At 43.0% G+C, this 15,457-nt stretch overlaps 1 protein-coding gene across 2 annotated transcripts in view; it reads left to right on the top strand.

Annotated features, from left to right (window-relative positions):
• The window catches only part of CABLES1 (Cdk5 and Abl enzyme substrate 1), a 70,402-nt gene extending 61,471 nt beyond the window's left edge, over positions 1-8,931 (top strand). For both annotated transcript variants that reach the window (XM_030505930.1, XM_030505922.1), the window contains 3 exons: positions 2,983-3,089; positions 4,022-4,229; positions 5,793-8,931. In XM_030505930.1, the coding sequence (XP_030361790.1) occupies positions 2,983-3,089; positions 4,022-4,229; positions 5,793-5,933 (456 nt within the window). In that variant the 3' untranslated portion in view covers positions 5,934-8,931. The remainder of the gene's footprint in view (positions 1-2,982; positions 3,090-4,021; positions 4,230-5,792) is intronic.
• Positions 8,932-15,457: the final 6,526 nt, after the last annotated feature.

Genomic DNA, 15,457 nt, shown 5'->3' with positions numbered 1-15,457 from the left:
GAGAGAGATGCTTGGGTACCCAGTTAGAAGGGGTAGCTGATTCAGTCACTCAGCAGACACTAATTCAGCGCTGCTTTTAAATTACCTGTCAACAGGTAACATGTTTGGGGTCTTTTGTGCTGCCTGATTCTCTGGTGGGCAGGTTCCCCGATGCATGCATTTCTATAGGCATCAGCTATAGGCAAAGAGGATCCCTCTGCTCAAACCAAGTCGGGCTTCTCCAGCAGCTATGAAAAAAAGTCAAAGGGAAATGAAAAAAAGGAAAAAGAAGCTGCACAATTCCTTTTCTTGAGAATAAGGGCAGTTAGCTGCACTCTCCAGCATGGCACTGACAAGCTGAGACAGCTGCCTTAGAGCCAGTGTGTTCAAACATGCTGCCATTATCCTGTTACATGAATCAAAACCAGCACGCACCAGCTTTCATCTGGATTTCATTATTGTGATTTATATCATAGAGACTGTTGTCTCGCAGGAAGCAGCAATATTCGGAGTACTGGAGGGGGGAGATTGTTATCAACAGGACAAAACTGACAAATCTCTCTGTTTAAAAATAGCCATACCTCCTTACCATTTTCAGTTTTAAGCCCTCTGCTTATTCTCAAGCCTTGGAGTGCTTTGCTTTAAATACAGTTTTAACAAAGAGCTTTTCTCCTTCTAAAGAGAATTTCAGCTGAATTCTGGCAAACCTCCCATGGGCTGGAAGAGCCCCAGGTAAAGCAGACAGTGACTGCAGGGCAGCTGTGGGGAAAGGTGCACCCCAGCGGTGTGTGGCAGAGCCCTCTGCCCCTCTGCACCATTGCCCGCAGAGCTGGGGTCACACTGGCACCTGCTTGCTAGAGGTGAAAGCAACAGAAACGTGCTGTCCAGCATGGTTTGTGTGCAGCCCTTCAGCTCTGTCCAGAGGATGGCCAAGACCTCCCTCCGCTGCTGAGCCCTGTCTGCGGTGAACTGGTTTCTGTTGTGCACATGAGGTTGGTTTGTGATTGCATCCTCCTTCTCTGTGCAAGGGAGGATGATTACCTAGAGAGAGTCAAAGGCAGGTCTGCCAGAAGAAAACATAATCACTTTGAGGGAGATAATTAAGATAAAACTAAGGAGCTCTGTGGTAAGGGAAAGCAAACAATGGGCAGTTAGGTTTGCAGTAAAGCACGGAATAAGGTGTAGTGTAGCTTTGCATAGTAAGAGAGAGCTCACTCTTTCTAGGATTGCCCAAGACAACCAAAAAATGCTGGTAGTAACTGAAATCAACTTTGGATTTAGTAACTAAAATCATCTTCAGATTTAATATCAGGTAACCTTTATGTGCTCAGCATCTCTTGACTCTGTAAGTAAGCACCATGGACTGATGCTTCTGTACATTGAATAGCAGTTGGCACTGGTCTGAGTTACGTTATGTGGCTTGTTTTAGTAGTCCTTTTACAGCAGTACTAAGAGGAACCCTCCTAAAACCACATAAAACTCCCAGTTTATCTGTGTGTCAGAAGCACCCAACTTGCTGATGATCCTCTAGCAGCAAAACCAAAGAGTAGGCAGACAGGCAGCGGTGTCACAGGGAAAGAAAGGAGAGGAGTAATCGGTAAGATCTTAATTCTCCTGCTTCAGAGGGCTGAGCCCTGCCACGAGAAGCTTTCTGCAACGAAGAGCCACAGCCACATGAATGCATGCATATATCCTTCCAACCTCATCAAGATTAAAACCAGGCAGACCCACACATTCAGTTGAAGCCTTTCCCTCCATCCCTGGGTAGGGTAAGGTTTCTTCTCCCTGTCTTTTCCGCTCTTTTTTATCCAGGCAAGGTACTGCATTGTCTGCCTCAGCATCAAGACAGCATATGAATATTTAACCTCAGTGGCACTGCAGTGTCTGCCTGGACCTGCGCTCAAGCTCATCTGTATGCATGCAGAGCAGCAGGGGTGGCTGCAGAGGGTTGATGTGACTTTCTCCTTTTTGACAATTCCTTGAAACTGGCAGCTTTCCTTAATAGTGAATTTCCTTAAGAAGTTATCCTCTTTACTGAACAAAGTTTGGACTAATGCTTTAACACGTAGCTGTGTTGGAGAGAGCTCACAAGCATTTATACTTGGGACAACAGCTGCCCAGAAGAATTACCTGCCAGGATGTAGTGGGGAGCAGTTTATCGGGACAGATAATGGTTCTCACATTGCAAATCAGGTAGCAGAATGGCCCACATTTTAGAACATGTATGACCCTCACAACACCCTGTGTCAAGAAGCTGTTCTTTTCCTCTCTATTACAATACGTTTACCTCAAATTCTGCTGTGTGCTGTTCAGGGGAAACACATGCTCTGCTTTCTTTTAAATTGCTTTAATTATCCATTGTTGTTTCAGTACTATATCTCCTAAATAAAGTGCAGGAAAAGTTAGGTGTTTTACTCCACTTCATGCTCATTTCAGAACCAGACAAGAACATAGTTGGGTGACAAGAGTTGTCCAGTTGCTCTGCAGAGCCATTACTCTGTCTCCTCCCGAAGTCCTTCCATATACTATTTTAATTATTGAAAAAAACTGCAAGCAAATGTATGCTATCTTGGTGGTCAACAGTTTGTACCGGCAGTTCCTCTGAAGAATCAGTGTGAGAGAAACTCACAGTAAGTCTCAGAACCGCATGGACATATGCACACAAAATCTGGTTGTCAAATCAGTTACTGTGATGGTCTTTTTTGGTTTAACAAGACTTCTCAGCTAGGTTTTATCCACCCATATTTAGCTTAAATTCACTCTTAGCAATACCTAGAGGATCCTGATAAGGTGTGTATTGTTCAAGGCTTGTGCTGAATGGTCATCTCAGACTTCAGGTCACTTGTTCTGATGGAGCAGTCACAAATTGTTGCCTTAATTCAGACTTAATTTTCCCCTCTACTGAAAGCATTGGGACTTGGTTGGTATTCCTTGCTTTTGGGAATTGCGTGATGTTTTTGTTACAAACTAAAAGAGTAATTCTCTCTTGACCATGTGTTACAGACCACAGTCATAGACTATGTGAAGCCATCAGATCTCAAGAAGGACATGAATGAGACCTTTAAGGAGAAGTTCCCTCACATCAAGTTAACCCTCAGTAAAATAAGAAGGTACATTGCCAAGCTTGGTAAGGCTGCAACGTGATGCAGCTGTCTCACATTTCAGTGCAATTGCTGCTGTACATGAGGGGAAGCACAGCACTAGTCGATCTTCCAGGAGCAGTGAGGTGCAGAATAAGTCAGATGATTGCTTTGATTAGTGGGCTGAGTAAAGAAGATAGAGGAGCGTACAGACACACACCAGTCAGGTGTCAAACGCAACATCTAAAGGGATGAGAATGCAAGCTGGGTATGCACTATACTAAAATACCCAGAAAACTAACACAGAGTCTCTAAGTTCATGGCACTTAGCTTAAGAAAGAGACTGAGGAAAGAGAAATGCTGACTTCTGTGCCTTGTCCAAGAGCATGGCTAGAAGCAAAACAGGTGGTCAGTTTCACAGCAGAGTTGTAGTATTTCATCGCTGTTTCCAATGTAGCAGGCTAGACATACTGCTTCACTGAAGTAATGATAATTTCATTTGACTGAAGTGGCCAGAAGGACACTGAGCCGCGTTGCTCTGTAACCAGACAATACTGCAGTACATGGGAAGACTGTCGGTTTGGATTTGACCAACCGCAACCAGCAGCAAAGCTGCATATAAAGCACAAGCAACCAAGCTGTTGTTACTAAATAAATTGTATGCAGCTTAAGACCTCTGATGAAATACTGTTGCTGAAAACGTCAAAGCTTTTCAGTTGCTTTTATAGTGTGACACAACTTTCTGGGGGCAGTGAAGGGGAAGGGCGAGTTCAAAATGTGCCGTAAAGTGTGTCCCTAAAACAGAGCATAAAGGTAAATTATCTTTTTCTATGCCCAGTAAATTATCTTTTCCTTTTCCCCTCCATTTGACTGATCAGGAATCTCTGAAAGGATAATTCTTACCATGAAATAAATGCTTTAAAACACAGTTCACAGCATACTTGTCTGGTCTCTTTACTCAGCTTGAAGAGAGAAATGCGGAAGCTTGCTCAAGAAGAATGTGGTTTTGAAGAGCCCACAGTGGCCATGGCCTTTGTCTACTTTGAGAAGCTCGCTCTCAAGGGGAAGCTGAACAAGCAGAATAGAAAGCTTTGTGCTGGAGCCTGTGTTCTTTTAGCAGCCAAAATTGGCAGTGACCTCAGAAAACATGAAGTCAAGCATCTTATAGATGTACGTATCCATAGGTTTCCAGTGTTCCTTCTACATGAAATACCAGTATGTGGTCTATTCAAGCCAGCTTGTCAGTGGTCATGCTGTCCTTTAGGTTTCCAGCTGTACAGACAACTAAATACCTTTTTTTGTTATACATTTATGTGGAAGTAGTAGGGATCAATGTCACTGCAGAGGTGTGGGAAGCTCATTTGATGTGATTGAAAACCCTGGTGTCAGATACTGTGAGGTCTGAGAGGTATCTGACCACCATTCTGTAAACACAAGTCAAAAGTTAACCCTCAGGAAGTTCATTTTGCCTTTTATTATGTTTTCAAGAATGTCAGCAGGACTCTCCTTTGAGAGATATATGTAAATACTAATTTCAGAGGGAGTCTAATAGACTAACAGGTTTTTATTTCTTTCATCAAGTTAAGCTTTTGGGCAAGAAAACCTAAAGAAGTGTTCCCATCAGAACATCTCACCCCAGCTGTTTTTTTGTAGAGTACGGTGTTTGGTCTTCCAGCCACTCCATATAAAAATATTAACAGAGGGGAGTGTTAGCCCATAATCTTCTGCAAGCACCGAGATACCAATCCGATTTAATACTACAGATAGTTAGGCACGTAGCTGGGTACTTGGCTATGACCAACTCAGTTGAAGAGACGTGGGAACTTGATTGGGGGGCAGGACTGGACTCATGCCCTTCTGTCACAGTCACAGAGTTGGATTGACAATCAGTTTGTTAGAAAGCCCTCTGAATAACCAGGAAAAGAGTCAACCCAGTGGGAGTTGGAAGATCTGGCCTCTCTCGCTGTCCGAAAATATTGATCCATCTTTAAGACACATTGAGTTTTTCCACAGACATAGTGGGCAGAGAAGTAGCAAGCCAGGGAGATGATAAGAAGGGAGGGAGGCAAATATCCCTAAACAGCTGGCTGCCTACTTGTAGCATCCAAATCCAGTGAGAACAGCAGAGCAGATGGGAGGTCTGGTACAATACAGCAGAAAGCCAACTATGAAACCCATCTATCCTCCCTTGAGGATAGTAGTTTCTATTACTTGCTGTTCTTATAATTGTTGCAGATGACAACTGAGGTATTAAGATCAAATATATCTAATTGTAGCAGAAATAATTTCCCCAATGGGGTGTTGTAACCCAGTCTGATGCTGAAAGGAAAATTAGTGATTTCAAGCAGTGCAGGAAGTTTGTGGGCAGACGCATGTCTTCCATTACACAAGTGATTTCAGTGTTTGCATGAAGGCAGGAGTTTCCTCTTCCTGCAGTGGTAATAACTATGATCATTAGAAGATGTAGCTGCTGGAGGTGGAATGAGCGAAATGGTGAACGTGTCAGAAACAGCATGGCTGGCTAAGCTTTGTGAGTTCACCTTCACATTAAGGAATCGGTACATCCAGTTCATCCTGCTCTCATTTTCTAAACCTAGAGCCATGCAAGTCCAGTGTGACACAGGTTTAGTGACAGCAGCATGCGTATTTTGGGTCATGTCATGTGTAAGAAAGCACTAGAAAGTCATATCCTCATTCACAAAGACTTTGTTGTTTCCTCGGCTGTCCTTGCAGAAACTGGAAGAGAAGTTCCGGCTGAACAGGCGAGAGCTGATTGCCTTCGAGTTCCCGGTGCTGGTGGCCTTGGAGTTTGCTCTCCACCTTCCCGAGCACGAAGTGATGCCGCACTACAGACGCTTGGTGCAGAACTCCTAGCACTGGCTGCCCAGCGGGGAAGGGGCTCCCGACTGTTCCCGCTTGGCTCTCCTGAGCCGCAGTTACTACTGGAAATGCAAAATCAGACTCCTGACACTTCACTCTCTCTCTCCCCAAAACAGTTTTTCCGACAATGTATAGGAAATACTGCATTGACTCAAGACTCTCAGCTTTGACAGATTTACGTTATCGTTACTTTCTCAAGGCAGGTGAAGACTGAGCTGTTGGTAAATGGTTAACGTGCTGAAACTGGGTGGTGACTGGCCCTATCTGTGGGGACTGCAGCCGTAAAAGTAGGCAAAAATTAGAAGGGCAGCCTCCATGACCACCCTTCTCTCCGTCACACAAACCCTGGAAGCCCACATGAGTGCATTCTCATAGCGCTTTTTCTACCGACCTGCTGCAAGTTCCCAGAGGACTTCTTAAAGTGAAAAAGCTTTTAAAGAGGATATCTTCACTGTGTCAAAAAGAATGTGCCAATCTATTTTTGTATCAGCAATTGAAAGTGCACTTTTTCCTGTGGGGTGTTTGTGTGTGTACTCGTGTGTGTGTGCGTGTGCGACACCGAACTGATCTCAGTCCAGGTGGTTGGCTTAGCTGTTTCCAAGTGTCTCAGTTACCGATGGCTAAGATCAAGGTGACCTTACGTGTTTACTTCTTGAAAAACATAACTACTGGAAAAGTGGTAAATGGGATCATTTTTGGACACTTGGGCTTTTTTTATTCTCTGATCTTTCACACATTGTACATTTGAAAGGATTACACTACTACTACTATGAGAGAAGGATCAGCAACTGACCTTAAGTTTTCAGTCATGTTTGTGATAAAGACGAAAGCATTAGTATGAGATTTCCATGTCATGTTTTTTAAAAATATCTTGTGTTAAGCCACATGCATATTTTTAACCTTCGCACTTTTCCCACTGTGGAGATGGTTAGACTTGCACTCTGTAGTGTTGTATTTCTGTGCTCTATGTTAGAGTGCGTAATAAGCACATTTATTGTGCTCTATCTTAAAACAGTGTTTTATTAAAAAAAAAAAGAAAAAAGAGTAGGGCTCAGCAGTATAACAGGTGTCTTAAGCCTCCAATACCAGGGGCATCTGCTATTAAAGGTTTGGGTTTTAACTAGAATTGACTGTGCAGAACCTAAAATCAGTGCCCATTGAAGTTAGAGGTCCAGCCCCTTTAGACATTTCAGTACTGGAGTTCTACAGTAAAACTTCTTGCAGCTTCCCTGGTTCTGACTGGACACCCAGAAATCTGGAGGGTTTCATCCAGGCCCCTCAATGCTACATACACACTAAGCTAACGCTGTGCTGATGGACATCATTTGATTGCTGTTAATCCTGTGGGATTACACCCCTGTCCAATCTTCTCCTGTGCTGGTTCACTTAACCTTGCCCTTCACATGCCCCACATGTATCTGGCAAAGTCAAATACTTACATTTATGGTAATTCTATAAAATAAATTATAATCTCAACTATGAGATTTTAGCTGAAGCCTTACCTCTCTAAGTTTGGGAGTGCTTGCTCAGAGTATGGAAAGGGCTTGTGAGCAGAGCATAGAGAAGTGGGACATACCAGAAGATACAAACACACTAATGCTTACTTTCTTTCGCTCTTGCTTTAATCAGTTCTATTGTTTCCTTCAGTTAGGCCAGGAAACATCCAGTTTCTTTACCAGCTTTGACTCCTTTAAATTCTAGTATGAAAAATGCCTGCATATGATTGCTCTATAGGATCTGGAAAGGTTACACGTCAGGACAAGTGGGAATTTGTTTGATGCTGTTGCTCTCCCTCCATTTTAAGGGGGAGGGTGACTATGCTAGCTTACAGTTACTGTCAATACTTATGTAATTACAGATATAGATACATTCCAACAGGATTGGGGAAGAGGGGGTAAAGACAGAAGCGTGCCCTTAACCTCCTTAGTGCAATGCCCCACATCGCTGCAACCCATGTGTCACTCGCCTGGCTGCAGAGCAAGGAGAGGGGGCCCTTGCCAGTGCTCCTGCTCCCTCTTCCTCCTCCTCTGAGCCAAGGAACAGAGGAGCCAAGAGCCCGGAGCGTGCCTAATGCCTGTATCTGCCCTGTTTCTTCAGCTCAAAAAGGCAGCATAGTGTTGACCTACAGGCCTGCAGGTCTGCTAGGAGGGCTCCCATCCTTGTCTGCATCCCTTTCCACCAAAATCGTGTATATACGTTCAAGATTAGCTTCTGATTAGAGAGATCTGTTTCTAATAGCAACCACTCAAGGCTAAGCAGATGCTTTACCTTTCCGTAAAGGCTTCTACCTTTTGTTTTGAGTCTGATTTTTTTTTTTTTCTTACATTGCTTTATACTATTTGCAGGGAAAAAGCAAATTGTGATTGCAAGATGCAGACTAAAGAATGACAGTCTTACAGTAGTCTTTAGAGACACTATTGAATCACACTGTCACATCTTTTGTCTTCTGTGCTGCTACCCAACCCTGATCTACAGTTTACACAGATTTCTGGGATGAAATCTGATTGCTGGAGACTTTCTGCTTTCGTCGTTGTTCTTGTTGTTTTGGGGGTGGAAAAGGGTTTCCGAGTGATGTTCAGTTACAGTTTGAATGTGGAATAAACGCTTAAGATGGTGATGATGTTGCACTGTTCACTTAGGAACATATATAAAGCCATATGATGCTAGATCTCAGAGCACAAAGCTTGGTCAGTACAATTCTGGTTAGGACAACGGGCAGGATTTGCCCCCCTTTCCTCCCCAACCTTGGGAAAATTCAGGCTGAAGTGGTAGAGGAAATCTGTACCAAACAAAACCCATGTTGATTGTTTTCCTTTGTCTTACATGGTAATGAGTGTTGATTTACAAATGATTTTAGGTTCAACTTTACATTGTTTGGGAAAATAATCCATTCCACATCACTTGTTCTGTTCTGAAATGATACCGTACACTCTACCATGCAGAGTTTATTCCTTTTCTAAAAAAATAAATAAAAGTTTTAAAAAAATTGAAACCCCAGACTCTTTTTCCACCAGTGACAGTATGTAAAATGGCTTTGTTCTCTCATCTGTATGTGTTAAATGGTTTTGGTTTTGTCTTCCTCTGGGACATAAAGCTGCTTATTAATAACCCAATGGTGGGACTGCCCAAGGGCCCTTGCCATCTCCTGGCACTCATCTCCCTGAAGAGTCTGCACTTCCAGGATCTTTCCTCCAGCTAAGATCTTAATCTTCTTCTTCCCAGACCCCTGTTTTGGGTTTGTTGGTGTTTTTTAAGACCTTTTTGGCACCAGCTCGTCCTCCAGCTGCCAGGCCCTGGGTCTCCCAGCCCAGCCATTGGTGTGCAGAAGGACAAGACACAAGCAGGCTCCTCAGCATTGCTTGTGTCTCGCAACCCCTTGTTCACTGGAGAACGTGGGATTTACTCCAGGTGGTAGTAAAATTTACAGCTGGCCCCCTTTCCAGTTGTAATTCACAAGCAGCAGCTTCTGCTTAGGAGGTTGAAAGTTCAGTTTTGAACATATATGTGCGCACCCCCAATTATCCACCACCTGTTGGTGTTCAAGCTATTTCTTCCCACCCATGACACCCCTTAAATCCAACACCTAGCTAGGTGCTGTCACCAAACACCCATTTTCATTCCACATTAGTGAAGTTCTGCAAAAGGTTTGGCTCCCTACCTCCACCCACCACCGGGTTCTCCAGAGCCCCTCAGCTGTAAATCGTGTTTGTGGCAATACAAACATCAGCTGGATTTACACAGACTGCAGAACATACAAATACACAGAAAAATGCCTTACTAATCATTTTCCAAAACTACTCACAAACAAACAATGGCTTCTTTGGGCTAGTCTGTAGTGAAATGGAACAACAAAGCTAGTTGTTCCAGCCTCCTAAGATAGAGACCACAGCATAAGCCTTCCCTGGAAGCAGTGAGGAGTAACTTGATAGGAGACAGTAACACCCTCCCACCATGCTAAAGGATTTTGGCACCAGCCCCCACATTAAACATTCAAATTAAAAAGGGTAAAAGTAGTTTTGCAAGGTGAGAGACTGAGCAATCACATCAACAATGCCAACATCACTAGCTGCGGCTGAAATCCGTCCCAAGTTGCACCTTTCAGGAGGGAAGGAAGGAGTGTGGGAGGCAGATCTGAACTTAAATTGTTGATCTTACATTGTAAACTTTGTAGTGAAGGGGGGGGGGGGAAGGAAAAGAAATCTCAGGTGCCATCCCTTCAAGGAAAGTTGCACACAAGCAAAAAGGTTCAGGTTAGATAGGAGGAAGAAGTTCTTTACTGTGAGGGTGGTGAGGCACTGGCACAGGTTGCTCAAAGAAGTGGTAAATGCCCCATCCCTGGCAGTGTTCAAGGCCGGGTTGGACAGAGCCTTGAGCAACCTGGTCTAGTGGAAGGTGTCCCTGCCCATGGCAGGGGGGTTGGAACTAGATGATCTTAAGGTCGTTTCCAACCCAAACCATTCTGTGATTCTATGATTCACTGTGAGCTTACAGAGCCGGAAGCTCCCTGCCTCAGCCTGAGGCCTGCTGGTCCAGATGGGCTCAGAGGAGAGCTTTTCAGTCACTATAAAAGTAAACCTTGCCCAGACCCCGACAGCAAATACCAGGACCAAGAGTGAGAGGAGAAGCAGTGCTTATAGTGTGCTACCAGGAAAGAGCAGGAGCTGTGATCCTGGAAAATGGCCTGTATACCTTTAAAGCAAGGTGGAGGGGACCAAGAAGGTACTGTTGACTTGAGCAGTCAAGCACTTCCTTCCTTTAGTGAGAACTAAATATTGGCTACTATCAAATTAATTTGTCCTTTCTATGTATACACCCCTTTCCATGTTTTCGCTGAGCATCATCCTAAACCAGCTAGGACCCTTGTCTCTGCTACACTGTTCAATCATGCTCCATGATTTAATTCCTCAAACCAGAAGAAGCCTTCGAGTTTGCAGTCAAATTTCATTGGTGACTAATTAATAAGTTTTTGAAGCCATTCAAAAAATGGCTTCAAATAGTCAGTATTTCATCTAACTGAAACTGAAATCTTTCCCGTATGGGAACTCTGGGATTGGGGGGTCCTCAGCAGCAGCTGTTATTAACAAGATTCTGGCATTTAGTTAGATAAGATATAAGGAGAAAGGAGAGGCAAGAAAATTATCCTTTTCCAAGAGCTTCCAAGCACAGTGAAGTGTTGCCTTGGCTAACATCAGTGGGTACATCCAATCAGGAAGAAGCTGTGCAAGCCAGGCTTTCAGAACACTGACATAAGACCTAAACTGCCCTTGTTTTCAATCAGCACCCATATGACTAGCGTTTATATTTTCCTTTCCTTCCAAGCACATACAGACATGAAGGGCAAGTTTCCTTCTTCTCCATTGCTTTTCTCTACCAACAACTGGAGGGTTTTTACTTTGAGAGTTGACTTTCAAAGAGTTGACTTACTTTGGGAGAGCAAGAGGATGAAGAGGCAGAAGGGTTTATTTACAAACCAGTAATAAATTCCATGTTCACAGAGACTGGTTTACCGGGGATGGATTCTGTTCACTTACTTAGGAGAGGGTATAATGGGATTTTCCTTTAGTTTTTAGACTGAGCTTTAAACAGCTTTTCTTCAGGCTAGAACCTTACAGATATAGGAAAGGTTTGGAGACATCTAGACTACCTCAAGCCACTTGCTTCTCCTCTGTTGCCACACCAATTAATATGTTGCCTTCATGGCTGCACTGTGCTTGGTTTTAGAAAGGACAAAGGCATTGTGTTGCAGCATGAGAATGATGGGCACAGCATCAGCTTTTGGTGTTTCACACCAGAAAATAAAAGGTTCCCTATTCTGGTCCCTAAATTTCTGTCTTTCTGTTTGTGTATTAAGAACCCCTGGGAGCACACAGGTCTCAGCTCTTTCTCCTTCTCTCACACTTAGCCAATCATTACACGCACACAAATTAAAATAAGTAGTTAAGATGGCAAATCTCAACACATTTCTAGAATGCTAAACAAAAAGCTTACCAAATGGTAAGCACAAGAGATGTGTTATGTGCTGGTCTATTCCCTTCCTTGCAAGGAGCATGCATGGCAATGGCAGTCCCTGGCTGGTAAAGCAGCACTCGTGACAGCCTCTTCCACCCCTCCATACCTCAACGTGATCTTGACTAAACAGCCCCTGTGGATGGGGAGGGAAAAAACACACCAGGAATAGATTCAGAAGCATTGCAGACAACAGTCTGTGTGAGGGAGGGAGGAAGGGTTCATGAAATTATAAATGTGCAGAAAACAATGGGAGTCTGTGGTTTCCAGAGGTATTTTCTGCTGGCAACCAAAGAAGCCTGATTGTTTTGTTTTTAAAAAGATGAAAACCTAATGTAGAAGCATAGTAGTTGCAAAGTTTTAAATAGATGGATAAAAGGCTTTTATTTCTAAACTGCTCTCGTCCCACTCAGAGCAAAAATGACTGAATTGTTGCCATTTGAGTTGGTCTAACGCTCACGTTACCCACTCATCGTTATCATCTTTGACATGGTCATCATCATCTTCATCATCACTGTTATGGTCATCATCATCATTACTTCTTAAGAAAAGGACCTCTCTTGCACTAGCTGTGAAAGGACTAAAAGGGTGCTGAACAGCATGGCTGAAATGCAATCATTAGCAACATTCCTTCCATCTTCAAGGCCAAAAGTGAGGTGCTATTCAGGGAGGGCTAGGTCTCTGCTCTGACCTCTCATGATGCAACCCACAGCCTAACTGCACTGTAGCTCCTTATGGAGCGCAGGAATTTTAATGAAACATCTAAGCATGATAAATCATTTTAAAGACATTTTAGATGGACAAAGCCCAACACATTTCCAAACATTAGTAGGTTGCTCCAATTTCAGTCTTTTCTAGTTGTAAGCATTTTTTCTAGCCAAAACTAGACCCACTCAAGCTTATAAGCAATCCTAGGACATTTTCAGGCACATCTTTCAAAAACATACCATGCTTTTGAAAGCTCAGTATGTAATGCCTTCTTCCAGAGCAACATCTTCCAAACTATCTTGAAACGCTCTGTAATAAGCAGCAGACTGGATGCCAATCAGCATCTAGGGTATTTCCATGGGCAAAGATTACAATGCACACAAGCCAACACTGGAACTTCAAAGTGCTCATCTCCCATGACAGCCTGAGAGTTTTCTGAATTCAAGACTCTGAAAGCTGTCATCTGTGTTCCAGGCCGACCTGCGCATTACCTTGTTTCTGTGCAGACTGGAGTTGAATTTAGACAACAACCTACATAGAAGAAAAAACTACCTTTTTTTTCTCCAGTACCCAATCTTTCATATCCTCTAACCTAAGAAACATCATGCCGAGTTAGACCCCTACCAGTCAGTGGAGCATGCGAGGCATTGCATTCAGAGTTACTCTCTGAGGAACATTTCAGATATCACAGTTTAAATTATGGATCATGTAGATGGATTAAGAACTATGAGATCCCGTTTCCTCTTTTATTCCTTGTTAGGTGCTTTTCGCTTGGCTGCTGCTGTTTAGATGTCTTTTTTGGTTCACCTTTTATTATTTCAGTAAATGGAAAGAAAAGCAGAAAGAAACTGGTGCGGTGCTGGCAGTTGGGTCTGGCTGACTCTTTCACATTGTGCATCCGGCGCTGCAGACTCCACCCTTTGTCTGATTTATTTTAAAAGACTGCTGTGTCCATTAATGGAAAATTGGACTCTGTTCAGGCTGTGATGGTGTCCATGGACAGGAAAATGGAAAGTTTCAGATTAAAGCTGCAGGAGGCCAGGAAGCAAAATATCTGGTGAATTTAATTGATGGTGGCAGCACAATTATTACAGACAAATATTAAAGAAACGGCAGTCTGTGACCCAAAGCAGATCCTTGATTAGAAAGATAAAGGAGAGTAGCATGAAAGTCTGTAAGGCCACAGCGCTGAGAAACTGAAATATTTCTCACTAGCAGGAAGTTCAGATACTTTATAAAATAGGTCTTTTGAACGTATATGGTAGGACATCTATCACTGTGATGTTAAATTTGCTAACCATCCAAGCTATTCTCTCCTTAATTTCTTAAAGATCTGACACATACCTGATGACACTCGGGCCTCCTCTCCTCACTTTTGTACTCATCACTAGGCTTGAGAAAGTGGTAGGAGTCTCAGGGACATCATTCTGTGGTTTCATTAAGATAAGGAGCTGAGTAGAGAGAAGTAGTCATGGTAGCAACCTTTACTGAAGACCTGATCACACACTGCAGAAGCCCATCAAGGCACATGGAAACCTATCTACAGCTGGATTGCTGCTGTCCACAGAGCAAAGCCAGTAAATCAGTGAACAGACTTTTCAAAGAGCAACTGAGCTTAGATCCTAGCAATGGGATTCTTAAGGGGGAAAATAGATAAATAAAAAGCTAGAAAAACAAGCAGAATTGCTGCTCTTAAACCTACTGGTTGATTTAATAACATGTCCTCATGACTTTTTTTTTTTGCAGTAGAGCAATAAAGTAAAAGTAATATTTATTTTTAGCATAACTGTAAGTATGGTTCTTTATATAAGACTACTATAGAACATAGGAGGAGAAGAAACCAGTATGATGACATGGAAACTTAATGGATTCTACACCAAAAAAAGCCCTCAAAACTCCAAAACTTTTAAGAATGTTGAAATCCCATGGCATGGTCTTGCTCTGTTGTTTGTTTTTAAACCATTACATGGAAAATGATGATAGAATTCTATAGCAGGAACATATTTTTGGAGCGGTCAAAAATATTTCAGAGTACTTTGTACCTTCCTATTAAGGCAAGATAGCTGAATCTCCAGCCCATGAAAGAATTTGTCATGAAGTGAGGTCATGGAGTCCCTCAGAGAGACCAACATGAAAGATACTGGCTCTTTAAGAGTATGTTGGCTTCCCTCCTTTCCCCAAAAAACATAAAAACCCTTCCAGTCTTTACCTTCGGATGAAATGATTGAGTGGACTGGGAGCTGGTGCGATATAACGCTCCATTATTTTCCTCCTCCCAGCGGGAGTCACAGCCTAAGACATTCCCATCAGCAACCATCTGTTTAAGGGAGCTGTATCTAGCCTGAAACCCACATGAAGTGAATTGAGTATCATGACTGATTGATAAGGAGATTTAATTTGCATCAGTTTAAAAGAAGATGTGGTTTATTAACTCACAGTGCAGAACATGGCAATAGACCCCAGTTTCCTCTAGTCTAGAAAACTGTCCCTGTTTTCACATGAGCTGCTGAAGCCCCATATGCTGGCAGCGAGAGGTTACACAATCATCTTGGCTGTTTTCCACTGCGCTTGCTCCTTTAAAACTGACTTTCCATAGTTTCAGAGAGCAGTTTGAACGATAATGGTGCCCTTGTGTCATGTTTTCAGAAGCAAGAGGAGTACAAAACATGAAAGACATTTTGAAGGGAAAGAAGAAGTTATTTTCTAGCTTTTACACCAATTTCTGTAGCAGGAGGTTAAGGATTCCCCTGTCAAAATTTTCAGAGGCGCTGCCTCTGCAATTCACCATTTGCTGTGGTGAACTA

Source organism: Strigops habroptila, chromosome 1 (assembly GCF_004027225.2).
Source record: "Strigops habroptila isolate Jane chromosome 1, bStrHab1.2.pri, whole genome shotgun sequence".
Lineage (NCBI taxonomy): Eukaryota > Metazoa > Chordata > Aves > Psittaciformes > Psittacidae > Strigops > Strigops habroptila.
Note: the sequence above shows the minus strand (reverse complement) of the source record. Positions and strands in the feature narration are given on the sequence as shown.